At 38.2% G+C, this 17,345-nt stretch overlaps 1 protein-coding gene across 2 annotated transcripts in view; it reads left to right on the top strand.

Annotated features, from left to right (window-relative positions):
* The window catches only part of TMEM245 (transmembrane protein 245), an 86,677-nt gene that overhangs the window by 54,363 nt on the left and 14,969 nt on the right, over nt 1-17,345 (top strand). For both annotated transcript variants that reach the window (XM_069778716.1, XM_069778715.1), the window contains one exon: nt 3,665-3,810. In XM_069778716.1, coding sequence (XP_069634817.1) covers nt 3,665-3,810 — 146 coding nt within the window. The remainder of the gene's footprint in view (nt 1-3,664; nt 3,811-17,345) is intronic.

Below are 17,345 nucleotides of genomic sequence, written 5' to 3'. Positions count from 1 at the left end.
GAATGTGAGGGCAAATAGTTTCAGAGTTTTTGATTGTTTTACTTTAATTGCTGCATCTTTGACTGCTACCTGGCCCAATATCCTTTCCCCATCTCCTTTTTTTAATGCAGTTTTGGAATAGATTTTTTACATTTTGAATGGACTGAACCCTAAAGCTAGGTAGGCAGCATTTGAGCACATTTTGTGTGTTGCTATGGTCCAGCCAGTAGTGTCAGCTGAAAAAGCTGACTCTTGAAAATGCCATGTCTGTGTTTTGACGAAAGATATATTTAATGGGCTACTGAGGGAGGTTTGGTTTGGTTGTTTGGTTTTTTTGTGTTTTTTTTAATGTGAAACAGAAGGAATTCTTTTAAATTATGTCTAGGTAGAGCTGTGTTTAAAAGAAAGCACTACTCCAGCTTTAACTGTGCTCTTATTTTTTTTTTTCATTTTGCAGGATTCTTAGTTGCTACAGAAGAGTTTTTACTAGTTTGAAGTGGCACAAACTAATTTAAATTTTCCAACAAGACAATTCCTGAAGTGGTTAGCTTTTCAACTGGTTACATTTCAGTCCAGTTTTAGTCATCTTGAATAAAAATTTAAATAGTGAGTTTTATTTTGATAAATGGTTTAAAATATTGCACTTTGGAATGGAAATAATAGACACTTTGTTGAGAACCTCCATTTTGAAAAATACATCTTCCATCAAAACATTCAGTAGGAAGTAATCTGTGCAGCATATCCGTCCATGATCCAGTAAGACTGTATTCAGATCCTCAACAGACGTTTGAAAACTCATCATTAGTTACAAGAGTGCCACGTCTGTTTCACTTCTGAATACGAGATCCTATCCGCACGCACATGCACATGGATGTATATGTATGCCTTTGTGTGTGCGTGTATATATTCACACTCTGCTCATACTCTGTTACAAAGATCAGAAGAGAAAAGCTCCATTTGGCTGATGGGTATCCACAGTCCTGTGGGGAACACACAATTTTTTTGATGCTGTAAAAAAAGAAAGAAAAAAAGAAAAAGAACCCAAGACCAAAGCTTTTGGGCAGAAAATTGAGTATGAAAGGCAGATACAAAAATATTTCCCAAGTCTATGGACCTGATGCACAAGCAATTAAGTCATGTGTTTTCTTGATATATATGGAAATACTGAATTACCATATTAGTATAGAGTGTTTACTTGTAGCTTTCTCCTTGAATTCAGTCTATCCCCACTCAAATTAGAGTATTCAACATTTTGGGCTACAGAACAAATTCTACTGCAAGAAATAGTAATCCATCAATTGTTTAACAATGGAGAGATCTTACTATTTTATCTTTGCTGAATTCCTCCTCATAGTCATCAGCAGGATCTTGAATTGTTGCTTAGGAAACAGTTTAGGTAATATCTGAAATCTCAGACACCCTGTAAAAGAGGTCTGAAAACTTTCAGACTCCAGTTGATATGGACATATCTTTTTCCTGCTGAATGTACTGTTGAAGCTATTCTACTTGTTTGAAGAGTCAGCAAACCACTTGATGATAAATTATTATATTCTGTGACTACTGCTTCTTTTTGCATTTCCGTACCTATTGAGCTAAAGCAAATATGTTGATTTCTCAACATGCAGGTAATCTAAAATTCAGTTGATTTTGTATGGTGCTGTGGTTACATGCATCTTGTCTTAATAGAAGGAGTTAGGTTTGTATTTTTTCCTAGCTTGTAGTTCAGTTTAACATCCTTGTTCCATTGCTGTTCATCCTCAGCTGTCACTTTGGCTTCTGCAGTTCAGATAGGTATGTGTATGTTTTGTGTGCTGTTACTACCTAAGAAAGCAAGTTTCTTCTGTGAACACTGGGGAAGAACAGCTTTTCAAGTTGGTACAGGTGACGTGCATGTTGCCACTTGAACTAATCCCTAAGCTCTTATTCGTAGCCTGTCTCAAGTCAGCCCTGTATGTTACTCATACCACAGGGAATCAAGCTTTGCCTGTTTGCTGCAGTTCATTAGCTTGTTCCCTGGCTGCTGTATTCTTTTCAAGAGGCAACATCTTCAGAAGTTAACTGAGGCAGTCGTAATAAAACAAGATCCAGTGGAGCTGTTTTTCACTTTGCTTTCTGAGAGTGTCAGGATGAGTAGAGACTATTGTACTTAGAGCAATATGCTGCTATCTGTGTTGAAAACTGCACTGCAAGAAGGATCTGTAGCCAGATCCCAGTGGAAGGAAGACAAAACACCACCTGGATGCCTGTTTCAGTATAGGGAGTTTTGTAGCAAAATTAGGAAATACTACAGTAGCTGTGGAGAAATGGCAGGCCCTATCAAGGAGAAAATAACCATAGTTGCAGCATTACAGAGGATGCTAAAATCTGATTCAAGCTTTAAGATTTACTCATTTGAAATTGTAACAAAACATAGCTGATGTTGCTACTGGCACTGGATTATTTCCCGTTAAACCAAGGCCTAATTCAGGGTTGGGGTTTTGGGGATTTGGTTTTGTGTGTGTGTGTGTGTGTGTGTGTGTTTGTTTTTATGATCTCAAAATGAATGTTAACAGTATACTGTTTAAATGTACTGATGTAATGACTTGTTTTAGTAGATAGGTAGGTTTATCACCCAAGGCAGAAGTTACACACCTGGGAAGATGGAATACAGCCTAAACCTATATATGATATTTTGGAAAGGGGTCACAGTAGGTGAACAGCTGAGTGTGACTTTCAAGGGAAAGGCTGGGAGGGTCAGGGGAAGTAGTAGTAACATTTCACTGAGTGGAAAGGAATTAGGAACAGCGACAAATGGATGTTATTCTTGAGACTGGTAATGGTACTGGTGATGTTGTGCCGTCTGTGGTTTTTTTCTCTGAGCGTGTTCAGAAAGAATGCAGGAAAAGGGCATGAGGTGTCTGCAGACTGGATAAAATGCTTGAACGTAAGAGACTCATGGAGGTCAGGCTGTTTGGCTTATCAAAAGATTAAGATGTGGATGGACACATTTCTGTGATGTATACTTAGCCCAAGAAGTTGCTGAGCCCACTGACAGGAAAATAAGGAAAACATAGTGGACTGCAATGTCCAGGAAGCTAATATAATTTGATTGTATTTTTTTTGTCTTTAAACTGAAACAGTGGAACTGCCATCACTTCTGCTGAGACTCATCTTCAAACTCACAGGAGTAATGAATCAGGATTGCCAGCCTAATAAATATTATAAATTTTCTGTTTGTGAGTTTTTGTTTAATTGATATCTGATATCCAGCTGCATAATGACTCTTGAGACAACTCAGATTTATTTAGTGGTGTTTTGGTGGTGGGTTGTTTGGGGTTTTTTTAAGAATAGATATTACTATTCAGTAATTCTTTGATCTGCTAAACATGCTGGGGCAAAAAACCCCCAACAACTAGAATGTTGTTGATCTGGATCAACAATATTCTAGTTGTTTGATCTAGATGTGACTTTGGGAAGAGGCTGAACAGGGCTAGAAGTTTTATAAAGTTTAGCTGTAACTGTTAAGTTCTTTGTGGAGGAGGAGAGAAAATTATTCTTGTAGCTCTGTGTGTTTCTCTAAATCCAAGCTTGTAGAATAATATTTTGTGCCTTTCCAATGAAGTTCAATACCTGAAGCATAGCTGCATGCTGTAGTTCTGGAAAGTATTTATTGCCTTCTAATTTAAAACTTGAATTTGGTTTGCAGGTGATTTTTCTGACCACGCTGTTCTACCTATTGAGTTCCAGTGATGAGTACTACAAGCCAGTGAAGTGGGTGATAAGCCTGACACCTTTGTCTCAGCCAGGTCCCTCCTCAAATATAGTCGGCCAATCGGTGGAGGAAGCAATAAGGTATGTTGTTGATTTCTTGCCCTTTCTGGAAAATTCTTTTTTAAATTTGATGTTCAACTACAAATACTTAGCAATTGCAGCAGCTCATGTTTGAAAGACGAGTTGCAAATCTCTCAGATTTTCAAGAACCTAGCATTGATGACTTTTCCCACTCAATTGTTAAAAGAGCAATTTGAGTGGACTTGCCTAAAAAAAATTTCAGAGGTCTGTAGCGAATACTAGTATTTTATAAAACTGATACACATGTGACATCCCTAACGTATCGGGAAGCAGTGTGTTTGCGGCTATGTTGGCATTAACAGCTGGCGCAGCTCAGTAGTAGCAGATTCATACAGCAAAACAGTTGAAATGGAGGACCTGACATCTGTGCTGTACACATTTCAGAGTTATTTAGTTTGAACTATTTTTAGTCTAATCTTGGGGACTAAGTACCCATTTGCAGCTGGAGTGTATTATATATGCTCCTGGCGTGCACTTTCCAGTTCATTTTCATTTGAGAGAAATCTAGTTCATGATCTCCATGAACCAAATTACACCAAAGGGAACAACAGGGGAGAGCTCTCCTTATCCCACTTAAAGCACTACTGTACTGCATCTCCAGAGTGCATCCACAGTGTTTCATGCTTAATTACCATTCTTATGTTTCACCTCTAAACCACTACAGTAATTGAAGGAGGATTTTTTGTGTTTTTAAATATGGCTCACTGAGATCTCACAATAAAGCAATTTTTGGGGTGGTACAGTAACGTATTTCATTCATCACAGATGACTGAAACTGTCAACTTTCACCTGTTAGCAGCTTGAAACACTAACATGTTGGTAATGTGATAAATGGATTTTAAATAAGGTGTTGTAAGTCATAGCTCGCTTTTTCAAAAAGGTTGATGGACGGGGCAAAGTCAACAGACTCCATGCTAAATTCTATACAGCCATTGTCTCTTACACCACTGCTTTCTGTGTCATCCTGCACATATATGCAAAACATGAATAGACTTTAAACCGGAGATGTATTAAAACTGCTTTCCAGACTCATTGCCGAATGTTTGCCATTGTTCTTAGGTGTACTTTACAAGTGAGCGTTGTTATCTGTTATTGGAATTAAGCTGTTTCTGGGTACATTTTAACAGTAAGAAGGTTATATCATGCTGTGTAAGATCTTGAACAACAATGATAACTGCTATAGTCATTTGAAATGAAGGGGCAATCCAGCCACAAATTTGGAAGTCTGCCAAAAAGCTAATAGCCCTTCTCTTGAGTGACTGCTATTGAGTTTCATTGATCATGTGGTTAATATCTCAGTTCTGTCTCTTCTGAAGAATGTGAGCAGATTTAGAAACTGAAACTTGTCTCACGAATTGTTCTCTTTAGCCCTTGGTAGAGGGGAACAGTGTCAAAAGCCAGGATATGGCTTCTCTGGACATGGATACTCTGCAAGGAGGATTGTATTAAATGCAATTTTAAGTTTATAGGTCTGTCACACAGGTGACCCAAGATATTTGACAGAGTTTAGAATGGTGGAAAGAAAGAAAATAATGTTAGAGAAGCCACAGGAAAATGAGTAGGAAAGAGCCACCATGCAAAAGCCTGTGTCGGGAGAATGTGGAATGTGAAGCTGTTTGTCATACACGAGGGAACTTAGTCTGTGTGTTCACTGCGGTAGCCTGAATCAGTCATGCATATTTGTTTGTTTGGAGTAGCCCGTACTTGGTGCCTTATCTGAATTCTTTGGAATGCTTTTTTCTGAGATTTTTCAGAAGTTTCTCTCTCTTGCTTGGTTGTACTTAAGGATTTATCATAATGCTTCTAGATTAGCTTGCATTCCACTCCATACTTACTGTGATCTTCAATATGTAAATATGAAGATTATAGTAACAAACTCCCATGAGTTTATGCATGCCCAATTTGTTGCCATATGAAAAACAATTGCCACGGCAAACCATTTCTTTTGTGACAAAGTAGCAGCTGTCCTTTGTTTTTGAAGATGAGTTGTTGCTAGAGGGGTAGAAATGTGAAAATGGCTTGTTCACCTCATCTATAAAAGGCATGCAAAATGGATGGGAGGAAGAGGCTCCATTTGTATCATGAATTATCAACTAATGAAACTTCTGTAGTCACTTTTGTCATTAGACTGTGACAGCATTACACAATATGAATTCAGCCTCAAAACATGCACTCAAGTTGACCAAAAGTGTAGAAATATCAGGTTATAAATATTGAAAGTCACCAGCTGTGTTCCAGGTCCCATCACTCTTCAGCAGGACATAGCACATGCACGAAGCTAAGTGTGCATCTGACTAGTCCTGTCAGAGGGTAAGGATCGTTCTGGCAAGACGTGCAGTTACATCACTGTTGCTCATGGACCAAATGACATGAAAATACTCTTCTTCCATGTTGTCAGGAGGAGGGCAGTCAGCGAATGATTTCTGTAGCTCAAGAAATCCCTTACCTTGAAACTGTTATCCAACAAGCACCGAATCAAACCAAGACCTTTTCCCATTACAGTTTCTCTCATCAGAGCTGTGTTGTGATTTTTATTGTCTGGACTATAAGTAGCTATAGATCTTACAAATATTTTTCGAACTCCCTTGGTGATGAGATTGCAAAGACAGTGACAGATCTCTGTTCATAGGGATTGATTTATGAGCTGTATTGAGGTAAGAACTGCTTTCCAGCCTGTTTTGAGCCAAGTGTTGAATCTAACTGTTTCTGTCACAATACCACAGATGTTAAACTTGCACTTCACTAGTGGGGGGGAAAAAAAAAAGATACAGCTGTGATGACAAAGCAGGAGTTTTAAAGAATTTGAAGGGAATCCAAGAGTTATCTGCTACAAGCCATGGGAAGAAACTTCCCCATGGGACTAACATGAGCCTTGCTTTGAGGAGGTGACTGTCGTAGCGGGAGAAGGGGAGAGCAGTGATTGCCATTTACCCTGACTTTAGCAAGGCCTGTGACCATGGCATCCAGATGGTTGAAGCATGGAGAGGAGGAGGGAACTCCTGTATGGCGTGAGGACCACTGCTCTGTGCTCAGCAGGACAAATCCCACGCGTGGGGCAGCTGCTAGTGTTGGTGTGCCTCAGGTTGGTGGTGGGGCTGATTCTAGGGATTGTCTGAAGTATGGGCCTGGGTGGTAGTTGGGCAGCTTTTCTAAGAGTTTAGACACCAAGAGGGGAGGGAGGGGTGCAAGAAGCACCATTGCTCAGTGTGGACCTTCTAAGCCTGGGATCATAATTCAGTCTTTCTAGGCTTCTCCCAGGAAAAGGAGGGAAAGGGAAACACAAGGGATAGCCTCCTGGTGGTTTGGTCTTTCCCCGTGTTGCAAATGTGATTCTCTTTATAGGCTGGGCATTTGCCTTTGCGCCAGGTGTCTCCCTTTGATGGAGTTGTCCCAGTTGTCGCAGCCAGCCTCCAAGCAATCCTCTAGAAGGGGACCGACAGTGTTTGGACTTTAGAACAAATACAGTTTTGCAAACTATTCATAAATCAGTTTTCCCAATTTTGAGTAACTTTGATGATTAGAGTAAGCACTTGTATGTGCTTTGTTGCCATATACTGCCTTTGCTCCTTCTGATCATTTGCCTTTTGGGGAAGGCAGTATTTAATCTGTGGAGGGAGAGGAAAGATCAATATTTGCTTGATGATTCTGTAAAAAGCAGTAAAAAGTCTGGGAGGAAGATCACTACCAAAGGCATGTGTGACCACAGGGTTTTCTGACTGATATATGACGTACTGGTGCTACTTCAAATAAAGCAACTAATTCAAAATTCACAGTGCCAAATTCCATGCTGGAATTTCCGATGTCATTGCCTGCAAATGAGGTGGGAAATAAAAATTCAGGAAACTGGTAATAATCCTGAATATTGCTAATGTCTCAGTAGCAAAATAGCTTCTGTTCTCTCATAGTTTTGGTCTTTCGTGCCCAGTTGGTTTATCTGTTTCTCTTTTCTTTGGTTTGCAATCAATCTCAGGTCTTTCTCACTCTAGTTTTAACTTTATTGGTGTGGCAATACTTCATTACTATTTCTTCTTCTTGATAAATGCTTCATTTGCCCTTTGCCTTTTGTCCCTTCTGGCATTCTGTCCTTTTTTTTCTTCTTTAATTTTAATTTTTTTTTCCTGTTTTCCATATTACATAAGTGGGGATCAGCACAAAAATGTGATGAAATATGAAGGTAGTATTGCACCTTCATCATGTGCAAGAGTCTTCCTTGACTGGCAGTGGTGTTTAGTAGCCTGTGAATATAGTAAATACACGATTTTCTTTCACTGAAACTACTGAAAGTCAGCTACAGGAACCAGTGGAGCAAGGGGAGTAGAGGGACTGGCAACTGCAGCAGAAGGGTTATGCCAGAGTAGGTTGAGCTGCAGGAATTCTTTTGGCAGCACTCTCAGTCAGGGTTAGGAAGATGACTTGCTTTAGAAATGTGAGAACCACTTGGACTGGTCTAGTGTATTTAGATAATTTTAGTTTTCAATATTAGTAAAATTTTTCATTGTAATTATAATTATATTAGTGAAGTAGTATTTTGAGGGTCAGGAGGAAATGATCTGTACATATCGGTGTGAGATTTTCTTTCTTCAGAAAGGTTCTGTAAAATCAAGTCAGATCTTAAGTCACCTACCTCACTGCGTAAGTAGGAAAATTATGTCCTTTACCCCTTAAATAGAGAGGTGGTGCTCTTGCCTGGATTTCCACCCCCATCCCCCCTGCCCCCCTGCCCCTCCAAATGGATGAAGCAGTAATTCTCCAATTCACAGGTCTCCAAAGTAGTAGCATGCACACCTTTGCCTGAACCATTTTCCTTTCCCTGAGCAGCATGTCGTTCTCTTCCTGAATGCACCATACCCTTCTTCCCTGAAGCTCCCATTCTGCTTGCTCTGGTGGAGATATTGCACATTACTAAGTTGCATGTTGTCACGGCCTCAGTGCAATTTAGTGTGTGCGATACTTTCACATGAGTGCATGCACACGGGTATGGCTGTGGCTTAAAGTTACTGCAGCTTTCAATTTTGGTGGGGCCTAATTACATTGTGAAATGGTCTTAAACCCAGATCAGTATTTTGAGTGGTGCCTTGAAACGTGGTAGTGGACGTTTGTTCTGTAATGCCAGGAAGATGAATACTGTTTGTTTTCAATTTGAGAACGGTTATCATTATTTGTTTCATTTTCTTCATTTGCCACGTACACCTCAAATTTGATGAGATTTTTCATTGGTTATATAAAAGTTACTTAAAATATTAGGTGTTTCTAAAGAGGAAATAGTAATCATTTCCCTAACTGAAATTTGCCAGAAAGTCAAAGAGAGATTTGATGTGAAGAAAACCTATAGTGCCTTGATGGCTGAAATAGGTTCTCACTGATTTTTCAACTTTTATTTATTAACATTTAAAGAGATCTGAAATGAGCTACCATGCAAGCAAGCAAACAAACAAACAAATCTCAGCTATTTAAATACCTAGATGGTTTGCTGTGGCATCCTGGCAGTAATGATGGAGAAAATGAGATGGTGATACAATTCCCACAGAAAACAATAATCTTCCAGCATGTTAAGCTAATGCTTAGAAAAAGCAAAATGTGTGATCTTGTTTATTTTACTGCAACATTAATAATGTTTTTCAGATTAATTTTTCAAAGACAACTGTTAACTGATTATGTTTTGACTGAATTTTTGCATGCAATATATGTTCTTTAGTAGCAGGAGTATGTCTAGCAGAAATCTCTTTTGTCACAGGAATGCATTTAACAGTACCTCACTGAAACGTTATAATCTCTCCTTCTGGTGTATGTTACAAGATGGGAATAGAGTTGAAAATGATTCTGTCTTAATGAAATAATTTTCTAGTCTAAAACTGGGAATAACAGGTACTTTTTTTTTTTTAAATTACATGGAAGAAAGGAAAGCTTCAGTTGAGTTCCTGAAAAAAAAGTAGAATGTAGTCTATAAATCTAGACGAGATGCTGCAATGTTTCAGTACATTTGCGGAACCAAAATGACCGTAACTGTAACCTTATTATCCTAGTGGGCTAGATAGTAGTATTTATCGGCTGATTGTTTTAGTAGCAATAACCATGTGACTCGCTCGTACCACTATTTTAGTCTTAAATATTCTCTCATATGCAAGAAAAAGGGATTTGTCTTTACCTCTGTTTCTTTTTTCTTTTATATCAAAAATTCTTGTTCTTATTAAACACAGCTTTCTGTATATTGCTTTACATACACATGATTTTAAAAAGTTATTCAAAGAATAATACAAACAGATACTCAAATAAAATTTCAGAAAATAATTTATTTGCTCATGTTCTCCTTTTCCAAATTTACCTGAAACTATGAAAAGATGTTCATTATTGTACACACATAATTTGGGTCAAGTATGTCACAAAGCCTGTAGGAATTTTACAGTTTAGTATCCCTAATTCATGAGATTATTTAAGGGCATAATCTGATGCTGCATAATCTGATGCTGAAACAAACAGTTCTCTTCTTTACACCATGCAGACTGGTATAATGTATTTTCAAACACATTGACAGGTTACTGAGGGCTTCCATGTTTTATATCGGGCAGTGCCAATTTGCTGCCATTCTTTCATATTCCAGATGGCAAATTCTATATGTTCTAACAGCAATTTCTCTTAGCACATTTTTGTAGTTTGCAATTCTGTGACTATCCAGTTTGTTGTGTGTGTGCACACATTTAAGCACATAAGCAGGTTTGCACGCAGTCTTTAAGAATAATGTAACTACATTACATCTTAGATACTAGTCCTTCAATTACTTATTGCACTTATGTAATTATGTATATACGCTGCTTTTTCTACAACACCAACTTTTTTGAACAGTTATTTGTATGTCAGAACTTACGGTCTTTATTTGAATGAAAGTTTAGTTGGTATGTGACATAGGCTGTATCAGTAAAAACACTGACACTTAACTTGCATCTGGAATTCAGGTCAGCCAATTAGTTTTTCTCTTTGCTTCTAAGGCAGGCCTAGTAGCTAACTGGGAGGGATGGAAAGACAAGGGTTGGTGAAATAGTTATTAAATGTATAGGGAAGACATCTTCTATTAGGCATTTCTAAGAATAAAGGGATACTATTGAGAATTATTTTTAGTGTAATATATTGCAGGATTTTATGGTTGCATATCTGATAATTCTTTATGTGTGTATTTAAGGTTGCAGTGTATATTATTATAACCTTGGTTAAATTTCTGCTATTTAAAATACAGATTTATTGAAATGTAAGAAGACAGCATGAAGGCTGATATAAAACTTCAGGATTTCCCAACATGTCAGAGATTTAACATCACAGCTTTACCTTTTTTGCTTTTTGTCTTACTAGGTTGAATTATAAGGTCTATCCATTATTTATTCTCTCCACTAGCATAAGCAATCAAAATACGCTGTTCTCTATGCTTGTGATTCATATATTCTAAACAGACTGGGAGTTTCTTAATATAAGAATGCAGTGGATCTCGAGCTTTATTGAGTCCAGCTAGCTGTTAGTCTCACTGATGAACTTTTCAAGCTAAAATGGGGATCTAAAAGAATTACATCCTTACAAGTGGTGCGGGGAATAATAAATGCTCATTGCACAGTGCCAGTGCATGCTAACAGCTAAGAAAGGCTTGAGTAAGGCTAAAGGGAAGACTGACTGCATAGCTGAACAGCAAAGTAACAAAGGCCAAGGAAATGATAAACTACCCTTTAAAAAGCTGAAGTTTTAGCTAAATGAAGAAAACAAAAGGATCATAAACTTTAGCAGATAGAAATAGGCCTAAAGCAGGGGGTGGGTGGAGTTTGATTCATTTACTCAAAGCTCCACAAAATTCTGTTAAACCAAAATACCATTTTTCATATGCAGCAGAAGCAAGAAGCACTCAGGGGGGCTGGGGGATGACAAGGAGTACTCGGCAACAACAAGGCTGCTGCAGGCTGTTGCAGGGGGGACGTAAATTGATGCTGTGTTGTTCATTGCTGTGAAGGTAAGTGGAGGGGGTCACGTTGTAAAACCCTTCTTATGGGCGAGCTGCAGCAGAGTCTCTCAGAAATTAGTAACTGTAGAAGAGGTTGTAGAAGGAACAGACAAAATGAGCAATAGCAAATTGCTGAGAGTGGATGATACTAACTCACCAAAGAAAACTCAAGGGCAAAATAATAATTAAAAAAGAAAGTTCCAGGGAAACCAGGAAGTACAGACGTGTAAGCTGGACATCAGTACTGTGCAGCTTAGTAGGAACTAAAGTTAAGGACATACCAGCACCTGGTGAGTATGATTTAGTTGCAAAGAATCAATCGAGTTTTCACAGAGAGAAGTTCTGCCTTACTCTTCATGTTTTTTGAAGTGGTCAGCAAGCAAGACCATTAATAAGTTGATCTGGCTGCTATGTTCTACTGAAGTTTCATAAAGGCTTTTTACAGCATCTCTTTCCAAAGACTTTCAAGGAAATTAAGTAGTGATGAGATAATAGAGAAGGTTTCTGCATGGATAAATAGTCAGTTAAAAAGATATGAAACACGGGGCAGGAATAAATAACGGTGTTGAGGTAGGGACTTCTACTATCCCATCTATTCATAATTGCCCTGGAAAAGAAGTAGAGAGGGACACCTCACTGATGCTGCAAAACTATTTGGGCTAGTAAGGAGGAGGACTGATCGTGGAATTGCAGCAGGATTGTAGACAAACTCAGTTAGAAGACAGCAGTGTCTGGGGAATAAAATAACTGATGAAATGTAGTGTAGATGAAAGTGATGCATGCAGGTGAAAACCAGTCCTAACGTGACACATAAACTGATGCCCTCAGTGCTGTTACCACTTGAGAGCTGTATTTTCAGGTACGCATGCTAGCTCAGTGCTTGGTAATACTTAAAGACATCTGCCAGGCATATCAATCATTTAGATTTGTTACAACAGACATAGACAACAGAACCGCAGAATATTACTGCCATTGTACGAGTCTGTGGTTTGCCTATACCCTGAATTAGTGTGCCATTCTGGTTCCTGCATCTCAGAAAACTAGGAGGGCAACAAGACTGATTAGAGGAATGAACGTATGCATCAGTTTCTGTATGAAGAGTGACTGAGCTGGGGTTAAACCACGACACTCGGTTGGACTGCTCATGGTCTCTTCCAACATAAAATCTTGGGATCATCAAAAAGCAAGCAGGCAGTTTCAAAAAATAAGAAAGAAGTGTTGGTTCATGTGACAGGCAGTAGACATGGGGAAGGTCTTGCCAAAGAATGTTGGAGCTGCAGCAACTTGCAGGATTAGACAGGGCTAAGAATAGATATTAATTGAGGATTACTAAATAGACAGCCTGCATGAGGTTCATGATATACCCTGAGGTGGAAATAGAGGCCAGAAAAATGTTCAGGGGGATTGTTAACTAAGTTTGTACTATTTTGTTCCCTGAGCATCTGCTTCTGGCCTCTACTGGAGATGGGATGCTGGCTAGACAGACCTTTAGTCTGAACTAGTTTGCCTTTTTATGTGTTATGTTCCATGATCCATATTGAGAATAGTTAGGTATTGCACTTAGTAAGCGTTGTGGTCTGCTCATGATAAAAATCTGGAAATGTTAGAAATAGTTGATTCAGAAATAACTAATGCTCTCAAATGTGCTTCTCAGAAGAATAATTCTGAGTTTATGTGGTATATGTGACTAAAACAGGCCAAAATATTTGTAATTATTTTTTAATGACTATTATGAATACAAAAGTATTGCAAAAAGTAATCAGATCTAGAATTTCTTAGAGGTTGGACTAAATGTTAATTGTTCTTTTTCAGAGCATATAGCCATTTCTCTGTTAGAGAAGAAAGTCTGTTTGCTGCTGTGTCCTTTGGACTAGTTACCACTGTTTAAAAGTCTGAAGTTTTGATGCAGTCACTGGAGCCTTGTCCTGCCTTGAGAGGTGCAATACTTGCATGTTACACCATTTCAAGGACCGTGCTTTGTTCTAGACAATTCCACTTTATGTAATTAGTGTCATTACTAGCCTCCATATGTTGGAGCTGTTACATCTTTGTTCAATTGTATCATTCCCAAGGAGAAAGTAATTTCAACAGCAAAAGTGTTGAAATCTTGTCATGGAGTTGTCTCTGAAAATCGTTTGCATATTTATATTGCTCCTGAGATGATCTTATTCTGTCAAGAAACACTTAACTGCCACTTTTGCTTCGTTCATAGCTGGAATATATCTTGGTGCTCTTTGCTTATTTTCATGTGTAATTTGAAACTGAAAAATGATGAGGGTCTTTTTTATTCCTAAAAGAGCAAAACCCTTAAAAGAAGTCAAAGAACAGCTTAAGAGTTTTTTTGCAAAAGAACTTCTTTGAGTCATTTCATTCTTCAGTGTTCTCCCGGTGATCACTTGAAATTTGGAGGATCATTGTAGAAGAATACTTCAGTCCTTTTTAAGATAATAGCTGTCCTTTGGTTGTCACTGGTAGCTTGTCTTTTGCAGTGGATCTTGGTAGTGTCAGAAGGAAGAAAATGAGTTATTTGGCTTTGAAGTTACGGTGACAGCGGCTGTTAGTTTCAGCTGGAATAAGACAACACTGTGCAAAGAAGAGTTCCTGCCCTCCAGCTGCGAGAGTGCTGGCTTCTTTCCTGGTGTGAATGCAGCTATTTATGCTACTGCCCTATGAGTTGGATGGGGAGTAGAGAGCTGAGCTAGTTAGTTAAAACTAACCCAGAAAAAAATAAGTATTAGCTGAATTCATTGTACAAACTGTTGTGGCATGTGAAAGAGAATGTGCTGGCAGGTGGACAGGGGAAGGATGAGGCAGAAATAAATGCTTGAGAACAGGGGAACGGGAGGGCTCTTTTCTTGCAGTTCTGAGTTAACCTGATTTGAAATAAATTGTGAACCTGCTGTGAAGGTTGGAATGCATTGCATTTGCTTTTATACCTTGAACCTTCTACTTTCAAGATGTAAAGGTTGTATTCTCAAAAGAAATTGAGTAGCTGGAGTTTCTTAAAGTGTCATTTTGAATTAGTCAGCTCTGTATACAGGAAGATTTTGCGACAAAGATGCAGTACAGTCCTTGTAATGCCTACTTAGAAAATATGGGAAAATACCAAACATCAGTGGTGAAAGAAGATGATGGAAGAGTGATATTGTCTTTTTCTAGTAGTATTTTTGGCTTAGGCTGTTCCTGTTATCAAACTTGCATTTTAATTGAATTGTAAACCACTGTACTGCTTATAAAGTGTTTTGTAAAGTATTTAGGGAAATGCTAATCCTTGCAAATGTTTCCAAAGACAAATATTACTTTTGTCTAGTCTTTACTCTTACACCCATTCAGTGGCCAGGGTCAATATGGCTTCATTATAAATTTAGTATAGTAACCAGTAAATCTCTCTCCTGACCTTACTAGATACTTACTCTAATCTTCCTGGAAACTCCAATTCTCATCATTTCAGCCCATATGCTCTTCTTTCCTCCAGTGCTCTGGGGACAGAGAGATCTAGAAAATCAAATTAACTCTGAGGTCAAAAAATGGATGCTCTGAGTTGAAGCTTGACGTATGTTCTGCATCCCAGGAGTCTTCACTTTTCTGCCTCTTTCCTTTCAACTGGGGTTGTTGTAGCATTAGGTTGAAAATCTTGAAATTCTACTGTGTCGCTAATGGTGAACAGACCTTACCTGCAGGCTCTGTGAAGTGAACCTGAATTCAGGTGGACATACATTTAATGTAATATTCAATAGAAGCAGAGGGGAAGCTGTAGACTTTTTATGGCAAATCAGTAAAAGAGAAAAAAAAAAAAAAACCAAACCACTAAACCCCACAAAACCCATAAAATGAAAAGGTAGCACTTTCCCTTGTGAAATCTACAAGCAAATTCCCTAGCTTTTCAGTTAAGTAGAAAGAACTTTCACAAAAAAAATATTTAGGCCAGCTGTGCAGAAACATTTGACAATTTGACAGAAGTATCTTCATTTTTAATCTGAATCATGTGAAGTAAGACCCATGTCCTCTGATTTTTTTTTTTTTTTAATTTTACATGCTTTTCAAAGCTCAGTAAAATGGAACATGTATGTCTAAGTATGCCTTACACCAAATTGCCGTGAAGTGCTCATAAATTACACATTTGCAGATGAAAGCTCTTGCAGGTAAAGTGGTTCATCCAGATACAAAAATGCCAAAAGTGAGACATGAGCAGCAATTGGATTTTCTGCTTTCTGAAACATACAGTTACTCTTGTGTATGTAAAAGGAAACTGTATGTATGCCAATAATGTATTAAGAGATGAAATTAATTTACTGTCATAATTTCACCAGGAAGGTCTGCATTTTACAGATGGTAATAAATTTATTCAGTGTTTGCACTAGCATACCACATCATCTTTAAGATCTGGTATCACAGATGCAGAGTAGCTGAAGCATACTGTTGATGAAGATTCTGGCTAGTGTTTTCAGCATTATTTTTTTTAGCTGCCTTAACCATGAAGTCAAATGGATATGAATTTCTAGAGACTTTAAGATATGATTCTTGGTTTTTCTGACAGAAGTAACAAACACGAGTCTTCAGAGACTTTAGAGTTCTGGGCCACACTTGCCACAAAGTAGGATCCCTTGTGCTTTTTTCTGACTAGTTGAGGCAGACACGAAGGAGCAGGAGAGGAGGAGAATGAGATTAGGTACAACCTCCTCTTGCTTCCTGCTTGACCACTGGCACCTTACAGCTTCTCAGCACTGTGTGATGCCTTCTTTCAGCTTATTAGTTGTGTGTGCTAGATGCAAGAAGCTAGAGAGATGCTGTACTGTTTTACAGTCTTTTAGGGGTGTATACTATTTTGCTATCGAAATATATTATATATCGACTTGCAGAATGACATCAGACCAGGACATACCTGTTGGTCCATGATTAACTTTTCTGTTATTCTACTAGTGCATCTGTAATGAGTAGTGGACTTAACTGTAAAATTTTCTCACAAGCTGCATGACTACAGCAGCAAAAGACGTGGCAGAACTTGAATTTAAATTTGAATAAAATTAATCTGAGGATAACGGTTATGCTTGTCTGAACTGAAATGCGAAAACTGTGTAAATTAGAATGGCAGTTTTGGATGCTTTCTTATGAATGAGAAACAGTTCTACAGTTACACCCTAACATAGTTAAATTTACAGCAACTAATTCTAGCTGTTGGAATCATTTTTCTGGGTGGTTGTCTTTCTTTTGATTGCCATAATAAGACTGTCTTCCCTTCCTTTGTAGTCTCTGTGGGAAAATCTAAAGTGCCTGCTTGTTTAATAAGTGTGTCTTTCCTGTAGTTGTAGATGGATATTTTAATTTCAAGTAGGGTTGATACTTCAGATATCTGCCTCGAGCCAGAGTCCGGCCTCCCCTCCTGTATACTGAAATGTAGTTTTGGGGCATACTTACAGAAGTTGTTAATACCTTGTTAATTTTAGTACAGTACAGAAAACATCTTTATGAGAAAAATAAGGAGATATTTCAAGGCAAGTTTTAAAATATTTTTGACAACTGAGATGTATTTTTGCCACAGTTCCTGTTTGATTGATAGGAA

Source organism: Haliaeetus albicilla, chromosome 3, assembly GCF_947461875.1.
Source record: "Haliaeetus albicilla chromosome 3, bHalAlb1.1, whole genome shotgun sequence".
NCBI lineage: Eukaryota > Metazoa > Chordata > Aves > Accipitriformes > Accipitridae > Haliaeetus > Haliaeetus albicilla.
This window is presented reverse-complemented; position numbering and strand designations above follow the sequence as displayed.